The sequence below is a fragment of the Maylandia zebra genome, linkage group LG8 (assembly GCF_041146795.1).
Source record: "Maylandia zebra isolate NMK-2024a linkage group LG8, Mzebra_GT3a, whole genome shotgun sequence".
Lineage (NCBI taxonomy): Eukaryota > Metazoa > Chordata > Actinopteri > Cichliformes > Cichlidae > Maylandia > Maylandia zebra.
The window spans coordinates 30,299,902-30,313,018 of record NC_135174.1 but is presented as its reverse complement, the minus strand read 5'-3'; the positions used below and the strand labels follow the sequence as shown (position 1 = coordinate 30,313,018).

The 13,117-nt window shown below is 48.8% G+C and overlaps 1 protein-coding gene across 2 annotated transcripts; it reads left to right on the top strand.

Moving 5' to 3' along the window:
• The first annotated feature begins 780 nt into the window (after positions 1-780).
• ptenb (phosphatase and tensin homolog B) lies at positions 781-11,660 on the top strand. 2 transcript variants are annotated; one of them, XM_004565233.5, is made up of 9 exons: positions 786-1,476; positions 2,649-2,733; positions 3,697-3,741; positions 4,185-4,228; positions 4,323-4,561; positions 4,965-5,106; positions 5,185-5,351; positions 5,695-5,937; positions 6,215-11,660. In XM_004565233.5, exons 1-9 carry the CDS (start codon positions 1,392-1,394, stop codon positions 6,398-6,400), a joined length of 1,236 nt encoding a protein of 411 aa, XP_004565290.3. In that variant the 5' UTR covers positions 786-1,391; the 3' UTR covers positions 6,401-11,660. The 2 variants fall into 2 exon arrangements, with proteins under 2 accessions (XP_004565289.3, XP_004565290.3); XM_004565232.5 differs by having other exon boundaries at positions 781-1,476; positions 4,965-5,351.
• The last annotated feature ends 1,457 nt before the right edge of the window (positions 11,661-13,117 follow it).

Below are 13,117 nucleotides of genomic sequence, written 5' to 3'. Positions count from 1 at the left end.
GCAACCAACCATTGCAGCGCAGCTAGCCGCTAACAAGTTAGCATCATCGAGTCAGGAAAAGTGACCCACCGAAATAAAGTGAGCAGCTTTACAAAATAAAAGCAAAGTTCGCGATCTACAGTGAATTATGTAACCCGCACACGTCATTTAATGACGTCTTTTATCAATTTTCTTTTTTTAATACATACATTAAGGTAAACATGACTAAATTATATACGTATAAATGAAATAATTAATTCAAACTACATAAAATGAAAATTAAAGAAAAAACAGTAATCTAATTAAGGATAGAATTAAAAAAAATGTATGTATTGATAACATAAAACAAACTGAAATAGCTGTTGATAAATTCTGTACAATAGCAATAATACTAACAACGTTAAATATGTATGAGTATGTTTCAGGAATTTATATTATTATTATTATGATTATTATCACCATAGGTAAATTTGGCAGCATCTCTGTCCCTCTGATGATAAATACATCAGTAAATCTGCTGTTCTGCTGCTGTTTGGTGAAAAATTTAATATTTTTTTGAAAGATTCAAAAGTGTTTTAACTATTAACCCACCACTGGGATCGATTCATTAAAAAAAACATACTTAAATAACTTGAATAAATGGAACACACAAGTCCTTAAAGTCTTTAGGTTGTACTGTGGACGTAAAATGTGTTTTTTCCATGATAGTGTTTAAATTCATTTGCGGAAACGCTTAAGAATAAGAAAAAAAAACAAGTCCTTTGAGGTACGTCATTTATTTTGAAGGCGGGCGGATGTGGACGTCTCTCCTGCTGTAGACTTGACGCATGCGTAACTGTCGTCTAGTCGCTCTGCTCAAAGGCACCGAGGCGGAGAGGGTTTCTCTCCACTCACCTGCATTCAGGCACGGCGGCTCTCCTGCGCTCATAGGCCGGGAACAGCTCTGCTGGATACGTCCGGAGGACCGGCTCCGCACCGGCCGTCCTTCCGCAGATGGTCTTTGTCTGCAGGCAGGGGATCTGGAAACCCGGGCCCGCTGCGGGAGCGGGGAGGAGGCCTCGGAGCTCCCCTGTTCTGATCCATAAAAGAGCAGCGACAGCCCGGATGCATCTCTACTAGCAGGTCGGCTAGCATCCATCCAGAGCGGGGCTCGGGAGGCAGCGAGCAGGCCGGATAAAGGGACCGATTCGTGCTGCTTCGGGTCGAGGTTTCTACTGGATTTTATTTGGGCTTTATTTTTCTGCGGGTTATTCTTTAAATCTGGAAATCGCGGGACTGGAGGCCGGCTAGCTGCGAGCTAGCTGCCCAGGATTACCAGGGTAACCAGACAGCTGAGGCTCCGCAGTAAAACAGACCGTCTCCCGGTGATCTCTGACCCGCTGACAGACCTCACCGGAGGCCGGGGCGCAGCGATGGCTGCCTTAATCAGAATCCGGGGGATTGTGAGCAGGAACAAAAGGCGGTACCAGGAGGACGGCTTCGACCTGGACCTGACCTGTATCCTTTACCTTTGTGTGTGTGTGTGTGTGTGTGTGTGTGTGTGTGTGTGTGTGTGTGTGTGTGTGTGTGTGTGTGTGTGTGTGAGATAGCGCCGTGCAGAAGCCTGTTCAGAAAAGCTGTGATTTAAGGAGGCGGCTCGGTGTGGGGCGTATTGCTGATGAGCAGCCGGACTCAAAAATTCGCACATTTAGAGGCGGGCTCGTGTCTGCTGGCTCGTGCCTGAAGGCTGTTCTCGGTCGGTCTTCATGGTCCAGATGTTCCGCTGGTTTTTTCTGCAGCGACCGTCTTCATGCTGTCCCCTTACACTGACACGTCTGCTAATTAGTCTTAATTTAGCAGATTTTTCAATGCAGTTCGGCGTGAGGTCTGTTGGAGCATCTCCAGGCTGCTCTGATGCATCTGCTGTAGGTCAGAATATCGATTATCGACCAACCTGTGTGTTATTGGTAAAATAACAAACCCAGCACTGAATTAATGAAATCTATCGATCACTACTGATGATTGATTATTCTGTTTGGTCATATTTAGTGGTGTTCGCTTCTCTCCTGTGTTAATAAAGTTTGATTCAGAGGACCTCCTGCAGGGCTGAAGGCACCAATCCACATGCAGCTGATTGAACAGGACTGATTGATCAGAAAGCAAATAGCCACTTATGGTGGAGGGACTGAGGATGATCAGCACAGTGAAAGTCCCGATCAGTTTGATTATTGATCAGAGTAGGGGTGCTTTGTGCCTTTACAGACGCCTGACGTTACATTTTATTCTCTTAGCTGTTTTTATGTCGTTGACCTCTTCAGGTTTCTGACAGTTGATTCATCGCTTTGGCAAACTTCCTGTCAGCTGACTCTGATACCTGACCTGTTACCACCTTCTGAGGTAAACTGATCGATTAGGGAAACTCGACTCGTTTCCGATGATGTGATGGTTTATTCATTTTTAAAGAGGAACTGTTGTGTTTTCGGTCGTATGCGCCGGCCACCTGCTGTTAGACCTTCTGTTTATGAGGGGCAGCCAAACCCAACCCAAAGGTTGTCTTAAAGGGGGAGGAGTCCAGGAGAGAGATCTGACTAATCATGTGATGGTATGAAGCTCTGTGATTGGATGTTTGAGTGCTAGTTTTTGGGGTCCAGCTGTGTTCAGACGTTTGGTCCTGAGCGGCGCTCCATCAGACATTTATCCAAACATCATCGCGATGGGTTTCCCCGCCGAGCGGCTGGAGGGCGTTTACAGGAACAACATCGACGACGTGGTTCGGTAAGATGACCTTTGACCTTCTCTGACCCATGTTTTTAGTGCTCAGCAGCGCCTCCTGTAAACATCGCTGTGAAATCTGATCCCGTACTGAAAAAATGCACAACCCAGTTTTTAAGGTTATTGGGTCACTTCCTGTTAACGGATTAATGATCGCTGCTGCTAGCGAAGGTGGAAATCTTAAAAATTGGATGGACACACAAACGAAAACCACCGAAAGTTTGAAACTGGAGATTTTCTTTGATCCACGCTCAGAAAGAACACAGACTCAGTGATTCCCATATGGAAAAGAAATAGTAAAAACTTATATGATTTACTCATGAACGTGGCCACTTTCTCGTTACTTTCATATATTGTTTTAGGAAGTATCCAAAACATACAAGTTTCATTATATAATTTTTCAAGGGATCTTATATTTGTTTTCACTCTTGTATGCTTTTCATACAAGTTTCACACAAGACAGATACAAACTTTATAAGATTTATATGTATCTTTTCCATATGGGATATTGCTCCACTGAAAACTGATCTCCAGTGAGTCCAGAGCAGGAGCTCCTCAGTAGGCTTCCTGAACCTGGCAAATCAGAAGGAAGTTTGCTTTAAGGTGGGCCACAAAAATGTGAAGTGTACAAGTGAGCGAGCTTCAATCAGCTGAGCAATAATAGAAGATTATTTTATTGATTACAGACGTGCTCGAAATGTGACGTCAGCCTCGTTAAAGCCGCGTCGTGTTCAGACACCAGCAGGGGGCGCTGCGGAGACCACGTGTTGGTTTTTAAAGCTGGTTTGCTCGGCGTAGGATTTCTGGATGAAAGACTTTCACCTCAGCCTCACAGCAAACTCTGCAATAACACTGTAGTGTGATAACGCTGTAATAACACTCCACATGTCATCGTGGAGCTGCCGTGTGAGTAAAGTCGGTCTTTTTTAAAGCTTCCCTAACGGTTTGCCCCGCCTCTCCTCTCAGGTTTTTAGACTCGAAGCACAAGAATCACTATAAGATCTACAACCTGTGAGTACTCAGTCTGCTTTCCTCTGTAATGATGTCTTGAAATGAAAACTTCCTGTTCAGGTCATAAAGCTGAGTTTAGACCAGACTGTTAGGACCGGGGCCCTCAGGAGTCGAGCCTGACGGGCCTTCAGTTCTAAAGTTTTCATTCGCTCACTGATGTGGGAAATGTTCATGTGAGGAGCCCCGCCCACAGGCGTGCCGACTCAGCTCAGCAGGTCCAGGTGTACTGACAGCAGCGCAGGTTTAACAAACAGGATAATACTGTGACGTCAAGCACAGAGAAGTGGGTGAGGGGTTCATTTTAACGTACTCAGGTGAGCGTCTGTCAGGTGGACTCCGCCTCTCACCGCAGCTCCTTACGTCAGCGAGCTAAACATTCCTTCAGAGGTGCCGACAGCTGCCGGCGAGGCGGCCAGTCCTAACATCTGTGTGCCTTTCCACAGATGTGCGGAGCGACATTACGACTCATCAAAGTTCAACTGCCAAGGTGAGCCTGTCCTCTTGTGACCTCTGACCTTTGAGAGGCAGTGTGTTTGTCTGGTGTTGGGTAACGAGCCGTCGCTCTGCTCCTCCTCTCCCAGTCGCTCAGTACCCGTTCGAGGACCACAACCCGCCCCAGCTGGAGCTGATAAAGCCGTTCTGCGAGGACCTGGACAAGTGGCTGAGCGAGGACGAGCAGCACGTCGCCGCCATCCACTGCAAGGCGGGAAAGGGCCGCACCGGCGTGATGATCTGCGCCTACCTGCTGCACCGGGGCAAGTTCCAGGAAGCTCAGGAGGCCCTCGACTTCTACGGGGAGGTCCGCACCCACGACAAGAAGGTAACCTTTTTGTGTTCATGTGGAGCCTTTGCCTCGTGATACGAGGCGCCTTGAGCAGCTGTTGTGATGAATAAGGTTGTAACTGGGCGGTAAACCCTGAGCATGTTCTCCCCGTGTCTGCAGGGGTTCTCTCCGGGTACTCCCACAGTCCAAACACATGCAGCTAGTGGGGTTAGGTTACCTGGCGATTCTAAACGGTCCACAGGTGTGAGTGTGAGTGATTGTCTGTCTCTGTTAGCCCTGCCACAGCCTGGCGGCCCGTCCGGGTGTTCCCAGGGTGCCCCTGCAACCCTGACAGCGTGACAGAATGAATGGATGAATTCTAACTCTGCAGAGGCGGCTGATGAGGATGCTGAAAGACTCTGATATAACCTGACCTCACGATTGATCTGTTGATGTTCAGGGTGTGACCATCCCGAGCCAGCGGCGCTACGTTGTCTACTACAACTTCCTGCTGAAGAACCAGCTGCAGTACAAACCGGTGGCTCTGCTCTTCCACAAGATGCTGTTTGAAACCATCCCCATGTTCACCGGAGGCACCTGCAGTGAGTCTCGAGCAGTAAGTCTGCTGTCGCTTCGAGCGACTTCAGTTGAATTAACGGGTGTCCCTGTGCTCCCCGCAGACCCCCAGTTTGTCGTGTACCAGCTGAAGGTGAAGATCCACACCTCTAACCCCGGCCACACCCGCAGGGAAGACAAACTGATGCTGTTTGAGTTCCCGCAGCCACTTCCTGTCTGTGGAGACATCAAGGTGGAGTTCTTCCACAAGCAGAACAAGGTGCTGAAGAAGGTGAGGAGGTGATGGAGTCCTCTTTGTTGTCCTGAGTGGGGTTCACATGTGGCCTGGTGTAGTTTGTCTGGGCTCACCTCGAAGGGCCGTCTGTGGTCAGTGCTGAGTCTTGTGCAGACCCTGTGTCTGAGCAGGACTGAATATTTCCTCACAGTCAAAGGTCAAAGGTCAGCCTTGGTTATTCAGTGCCAAACTCAAACTAGTCTTTACTGTAGATGTTCAGCATCAGTTTTAGGAGCACAGGTTTTTCTCCGGGGACCAGAGGAGGTGGAACACGGACACGTGTCCACGATGGCAGAGCGCACGGCCGGCCTGGTTTCCTCACTGCTTTTTCTCATTGTAGGAGAAGATGTTCCATTTCTGGATCAACACCTTCTTCATCCCGGGTCCGGAGGAAGTCCCAGAGAGGATGGAGAACGGCAGCGCGGGGACACCCAGAGAGCTGTTTGACAGGACGCCGCAGACCCCGATGACGCCGGGAAGCGAAACCAACGACAGAGACTACCTGGTCCTCACGCTGACCAAGAACGACCTGGACAAGGCCAACAAGGACAAGGCCAACAGGAACTTCTCCCCGAACTTCAAGGTAAGCTGCTGAGCAGCGACGCCGTTGACGGCGATGGCGCTGAGTAAATATCCTGCTTGTTTTGTTCTTTAAGAAAAAGACTCGTTAAGTTGACGAGCCGCACAAACCCAGCTGTAATGACCAGGAAGATGATTTCTGCTGTGCTAGCGTGTAAACTCGTTAGAAGCACAGAGAGCGATGAGCGGCAGAGCGCCGCTGCCCGCCATCTGTAGTTTAAAAGCGTTAGCAGCAGGCAGGTGACCTCCAGACTGACGGTCTGCTTCTTCTTCTGCTTCAGGTGAAACTGTTCTTCACCAAGACGGTAGAAGAAGGAGCCAACTGTGACGCGAGCAGCACGTCCTCGATGACGCCAGACGCCAGCGACAACGAACCGGATCACTACCGCTACTCGGACACGACGGACTCGGACCCTGAGAACGAGGGGTTTGAAGACGAAGACCACAATCAGATCACAAAAGTCTGACACACACGCACTCTCTCTAATACGCAAACATACAGTTATATACGTGTATATATATCTCCAGTATGTATGTATGTATGTATACACTCGTGAACCCAGACGAAGACTAGCGGGCGGTTAGCTAACGGGGAGTATCGCCGGCGGACCGCAGCTGATCAGTGGGACTCTGATCAGAAAACTTTCGCCATCCCCACCCCCCAAACTTCTACACAGCTGGACAATCACATGACATGGATTTGTAAGCATGTGGGCGGGGCCAGGCGAGTGGACAGTGTGACGCAGGAAATCACAGTTTAAAGGAGTAAAACTTGAATCTAGACAAACGGAAAGACGAGTAGACTTCTTTAGTGACCACACCGCGGCGTCTGTGGGACGAAGCCCCTCCCGACCAGCTTTGTTTCGTGCTGAGTGGTCTGGACTCTGTCTTCATCTCTGCTCTCTTCAGGCTTTCTCAGTGTTGACGCTTCTCTCTGTGTGCTGAAAACTCAAATTCAGGTCGAGCGTGGACCCACGTGGAGCTTTGAAGGCCAGTTCCTGTGCTTCACCTGAATCTGAGACGTGGATCACTGCGGGACAACCAAAATAATTTACCTGACTCAAAATGTGAAACCACGATGCTGATGATGGCAGACGGTCATGTGATGAACCTGGCAAAATATCAGCATTGGGTGAGGTGAATCTGTTCTTGTAAAAAGAGATGCTGATTTAAAAAGGTCGAACCCCCGGGTCACCGTGACCGCATTTATTTATTCTCCCAAATACTTCAAACACCTTCAACTGGAAACTCCTGATCCAGTTTGCAGCAGCCTGTTTAATCCAGTCTAAATTGGGTTGGGCTGTAGGTCTGAACTTTTCTCCCCGAGCCTTGTTTGGACTGGCCGGACGGGTCCCGTCGCTGATCTGGACCCAGTTTGGGACCAAGCACAAAGAGAAGCGACAACCTGCTGTTGAATGTCACAGTGAAGATGAGAAACGTTATTATTCACAATCCTCTGCAGCTCCGTCAATCATCTGCTGAAGGATGCTCTGAGTGCGTGAACACCTGCTTCACTGCTTCTCTGTCTGTCCTCAGTTTTGCACAGAAGGACTGTTCAGTCTTTCAATCAGCTCCTACACTTCAAAGAACCTTGTTTTTGTTGTACTCTGAAATATATCAATCATTAAGCTAAACGACAAATGAGCTACTGCACAGTATAACCATTCCTGCAGCGATCTGCTTTAAGCTACACACCTATATAGGCTAGCCCCCAGCACAGACTGAAGCAGAAATCTTTGACTCCAGAGCGCTGGCTTTCGCTGTGTCTGGCATGCACTTTATGAAGGACACTCGAGTGAATCTTGACGGCCTTGTAAATATTTCCAGGCGCGCTCCGTCTGTGCAGGAGATCTGATTCGGCTCGTGTTGCGCTGTAGTCCTCATGAAGCTGCCGTTTGTGAGCTTTGGCTTTCTGCAGCCGGAGTCCGCAGCGTGGCAGTGCCATCATTACAACGTCGTGGATTTCTTTTTAGTAAAACTACTCTAAGCTAAAGGTCTGCCAGGTCCATTTGGAGCATCTTTTGAATGGACACTGGGACCTCGTCGGGGTCATGAGGATTTTGGGATCACTGCCCAAAAAACAGGTGGAACGCTGTGCTGACCGAGCGGCGCCATCACGATGGTCAGCCTCTGTGTGTCTCTGGTTTCTGATCTTTCAGAATGGTAACGCTCTAGAATTATTACTCTGTCCATAGACTATTAATCGTTTTTACTCACTACTACTTCTTGGAGATGTTTAAGCACTTATATTCTTGCAAATTGTACCTTTAACACCAGGGACGATGGCTGGAGAGTCACGTTGGCATCACAGCAGGTTTGAGACTTGTTTCAAACTGACAGAATGAGTATTAGAGATGTTTCAGCTACTGGAGGTTTGGCTTTGCCATGCAACATATGTAAAGTTAAAGCGGGCTCTTGGACGACTGTTTTGACCATTAAGCTTCTTCTTGCACATCCACCGTTCTGCATAAAGATATTACATGTACAGTATAATAAGGCCTAATGCAGTGACCATAAACACCGTCTGACTTCAGCCAGTCACACCGTATAAAAGTCTGTCCGATGGTCCGGAGCATCTACAGGGTCATCTGCGTCCTGGTCGGGCACAGGTAGAAGTTTTAGTCCTGATGCCTGATTTCCGTCCTCACATTTGGTGCTAAAAGCTATCGTGGACCCTGCTATGACTGATAGTTCATCGTGGGTGTGGTATCTGGGTCTCTGTTGTTGAACCTGTGGGTCTTGGCAGGTCTGGTCACACAGGATGCACCATGAGGATCTAAAACACAAACTCCAAAGTTGTAGTGCCGATGCCTTCAGTAAAAAAACCTCCCATCTTGATCTCCAGATGTGTTTAACGTCAAAGAGCTGGTGACCTGTAATGAAGGCAGAGGCATCAGTAATGATGATTTCACTCATGTTCAGTTGCAATCAGGATAAATAAGATGCTGAACCTTGAGCTTGACCCCAAAAGGAGAAGATCTGAAGGTGTGTTTGACCCTCAGATCTTTGGGAGCTCGCCCGTTCTTGCCATCCAAGGTTGAACATGTTTGCAGAGCTCTTGGTGATGGTGATGATGATGCTGAAGCAACTGCCAACTGTTCCTTTGTGCTCTCTCTTATGACCGATCTAATGCCTCCTCATCAGTGCCAAGGGTTTTTAGGTTAGATTGACATTTAGCCAAACAAACGGCATCCTGTGTGAGCACGTCTAACGCCGTGGCCTGGTGCTACTGACAGCCAGTGCATGCAGCTTGTTGAGCGAGCCCAGGACTGGTCGTCCATCTGTGGTGCTCTCTACCAGCAGCGTGCGTGTTCGTCCACTCCTGATCTCTAATGCCCAGCAGCTGTGTCGTCAGCGTGGCCATACAGCCACTGGGATTTTTACAGCAGCATTTCCTGTCTCGAGTCCTGTTAGGTGCTATCAGACCTGGCCTCACGTCCTGTCACTGACCCGTTCAGCAGTGACCAGGGTGTAGTGTAGACCTGTACCAGAGTCCAAGGTTTGACTCCATTCAGGTGGATTTGTTCTTAACACCCACAGTTTTACTGAAGCGCAGTCACTCGATGAGGTTTGGGGCAGGTCGTGGTCGAGTCCAGAACGATGGGTAGAAGCTGCGTTTTGACTCTTTGTGGTTCTCCAAATGATTTTCCAGCAGACCTCACCGCTTTACCCAAAGGGAAGCTTGCAGAGATCCAGAGATGGGTCCGAACGTGGAAGACTGAGTGCTGTAGTATTTCATGTTGGTAATATTCTCCACTGCTGAGCAGGTTCAGGTGTTTGAGGCCAGGCAGGTGCTGTCCACGTCTCTGACTGTTCAAGGTGCTCAGTGTCTTTTCATTGTTGGTTGTATACAAACCTCCGTTCAGCTCTTCTCCTCACCTGGAGTTTCATAGAAAGTGGTCACCTGTTAACAGAGCTGGGGTCAAACTCCTCCCCGATTCTGACATCATCAGGGATTCTGCGGCAACTCTGTGTGAAGGAACCTCGAATTTTGCCTTTTAATGCACCGCGCCTGCCTCTTTCCCACTGCTGTGGTGCTGAAACAGCGGCCCCACCAGAGAGCCTGCTGCTCCTGAAGTTAGGACCCGTGCCGTCAAACGCTACGGGAGGGCCTACCGCAAGAAATTCATCCAGTGATTGGCAGACTCTGGGTGGGGTGCTTTTCGCGCAGACATTAGCCCAACATCTGCTAACAATTCTCAGATCTGTGTGCTGGGTCTGGCACCAGTGGAAAAGCGGTCATTGTGACAAGCTCCGGTACTTCCTGCTTCCTCAGACGTCCTGTTTCTGTCCCCGACCACACAGTGCTTCAGCTCTGCTGTTTGCGTCTCTTCACCAAACCTGCCACGATGAAGCTCGGACGCCTTTGTGTTCCTAATTGTTGAGTTTGGGTCCGTTTGTAATTACAGTCTGTGTTCACACTCTGTTTGTTTTTCGCCGTAAGGTTAAGGTGTCACCGTTTCTCTGTGCAACAGTCTGTAGATAGATGCTCTATTGATCCCACAAGGGAACTGGGACCCATCAAGACATGTGGCATAGTCTGCTCGTGTTATCCTCACGGAGAACCTCGTTAGAATAACGGATTCTGCATTTCACAAACCAGCGTCAGTGTTTCAGCCTCCTTTCATTCAAGTAAATCGGATGGATGTCATATGACCACACCTTCAGTAGTTTCAGACGTTTCCTCTGAGTTGTGTACCCAAACCATGTCTGTTGGTCCAGTCAGAGAAAGAACAACAGAAACTCGTCCAGATCAGGCTGTTTAGCCATCTGTTCTGCTTTTGTCTTATTACTCTGCTTTCCTGATGAGCTGATGTCAGCTGTTCCCCAGATCTGAGTCCTGAACATAAAACAACACATCATTGGCGTAGAGTGTATCTCCTCTCGCTCCTGTTCAGTCTAAACATGGCCAAAGCTTCAAACGTTAACCTGCAGGCCAACTACAGAAACTAGAGCCCCGGGTGCTGCCCCTCAGCAGGCTTCCAGAAGACGGCGAGCGTGATTTCAGGCCAGGCTTTAGTGGACCAAGCTTTGACTGGTCAGTCCACCGGGTGTGGTGAAATACGTTTTAACTGAGGTTTAATAACTAAATAAATGTGGGCCCGTGTCTTCCTGGCCTCCTGTTAACACTTGATGGCTGTTTCAACACATCCAGAATTATTTGCTGTCATTAACGGGCAGCTCCCTCTTTGCCTTTAAATCTATATTTCACAGATGTGTGGTGTCATCACTAAGCCCCACCTCCTGCTGTTGAGTAACTCGGTAACAAAATAAACTCGAGCACCTTAAATCCGTTAAAGCTGACGACGTGTCTTGGCGCATTTGACCAGTGAAAACTAAAAGGAACGCGGGACGCTACGCAGCTGCTCAGCTTGTTTTCACGGCGACAAAAACAGCCATTAACGTTAGCTTAAACGAGGTCGCTAGCACAATGCTAACAATAACTTTCCTTCTGCTTTGCTGTTTAAGGACGGCCCCTTTTTGGGGCGGGGTTTGTGGTCTCGATCAGATGTGGTTTTGTACCCGACTCCGAGCCTCGTGTCACACGTCAGCTGCACACAGGTGTTCATTTTAGTTTCCAATCAACAAACAAAAAATGCCACCTGACTACAAACTATATCACCATGGCAACATGTTAATCTGACCCCCCCTCTTTTATTCCTCCTCTCTTTGTTTTATAAAGAAATAAAAACACTGTAAAGGTGAATAAACTATTTATAAACAGCTGCTCATTGTTTGATTTTTGTTTGCTTGGTTTTAGAACTACGACTCCCATAATGCTTCAGGTGTCTGTCAGTACGAAAAAGAATTTCTCTTAAGGTCCATTTGCTCTGTTATCAAGTGCTCAGTGCGCTGCTTTAAGGGAAGAAAATGGCTTTGGGGCATTTTGTTGAATAAACTCTTGGTGAACTCATGTTTTAAATGGCCTGTATTTGTATAGCGCTTTACTTAGTCCCAAAGCACTTTATACTACACCCACACATTCACACACTGGTGATGGCAGCTACGTTGTAGCCACGGCCGCCCTGGGGCGACCTGACAGAGGCGAGGCTGCCGGGCCCTCTGACCACCACCGGTAGGTAACAGGTGAAGTGTCTTGCCCAAGGACACAACGACCGAGACTGTCGGAGCCGGGGCTCGAACTGCCAACTCTTGAGCCACGATCGATCAGTTCTAAAGCTGCGTTGGGTGTTTCAGGAGGCTGAGGCAGACGTGACTGACCGCACTGTTTAACTCGTCACCAGCCACAGCTGCCACACCCACAGCTGTGGTAGTGCTCTTTATTGTTCCTGAGTTTGACAATGTAATGTGATTACTTACAGACATTCAGCTGGATGTTCTGATTAACTCTGACTCGGCTCAGAGTTAAAAATAAGAATTCACTTTTTGTCCAGTAAATAATTAATGGGCTGATTCTGATACAGTGTTTCAACACGCCTCATTCATAGAAACGCCCACGGTTCACACTGATGGATGGAGGACACTGCAGACAGGAATCGAACCACCAACTCCCACCTTAGTAGACGACGCGCTGTGCCAGCCGTGAACAACCATCATCGTCTTCTTCTCTGACAAACTCGTTTATGCTCCGCTGCTGCACAGACTCGCGCACACAGGAGCGCCTCAGCTCAATCCTGCGTGTGCGCGCACGTGCACGATCGACCGGTGACTTGGCAGAAATGATAATGGCTCGCTTGCCCCACCGTGCAGTGCAGCAGGGAGCGGGGAGGAGAAATGAGGTCACACGCGCTCAGTGTGCCTCGTGGGCAGCGAGCCATCACTGATTCTGTCTCATCTGCTGCTATAAAAAGATCAAAGGAGGCACAGAGCAGCGGAGACGCTCAGGCAGCAGCTCCACCAGCTGGACTGCACCCACCACGCCTCCACCTCAGACAACCGGCCGGTCACCTGACGCCTTAAGGTGTGGCAGATTTCACATCAGACACTTCAACCCTCATTCCACGGAGGGTGCAAGCTTCCACCCACGCTCAGCTCCACCCACACTCGCTTTGTTTTGACCCAAACAGCTCAGCTCATAAAACAGCTTCAGCTGTCAGTCACCTCCACACCACACGGCCAAAACCCACAGAAGGTCTGAGGCGTTCAAAGACCTGCACAAACCGGAGGTGGGCCCAAACACACCCGCCCTCCTCGACTCGTTCTGACCCAACAGGAGACTAAAT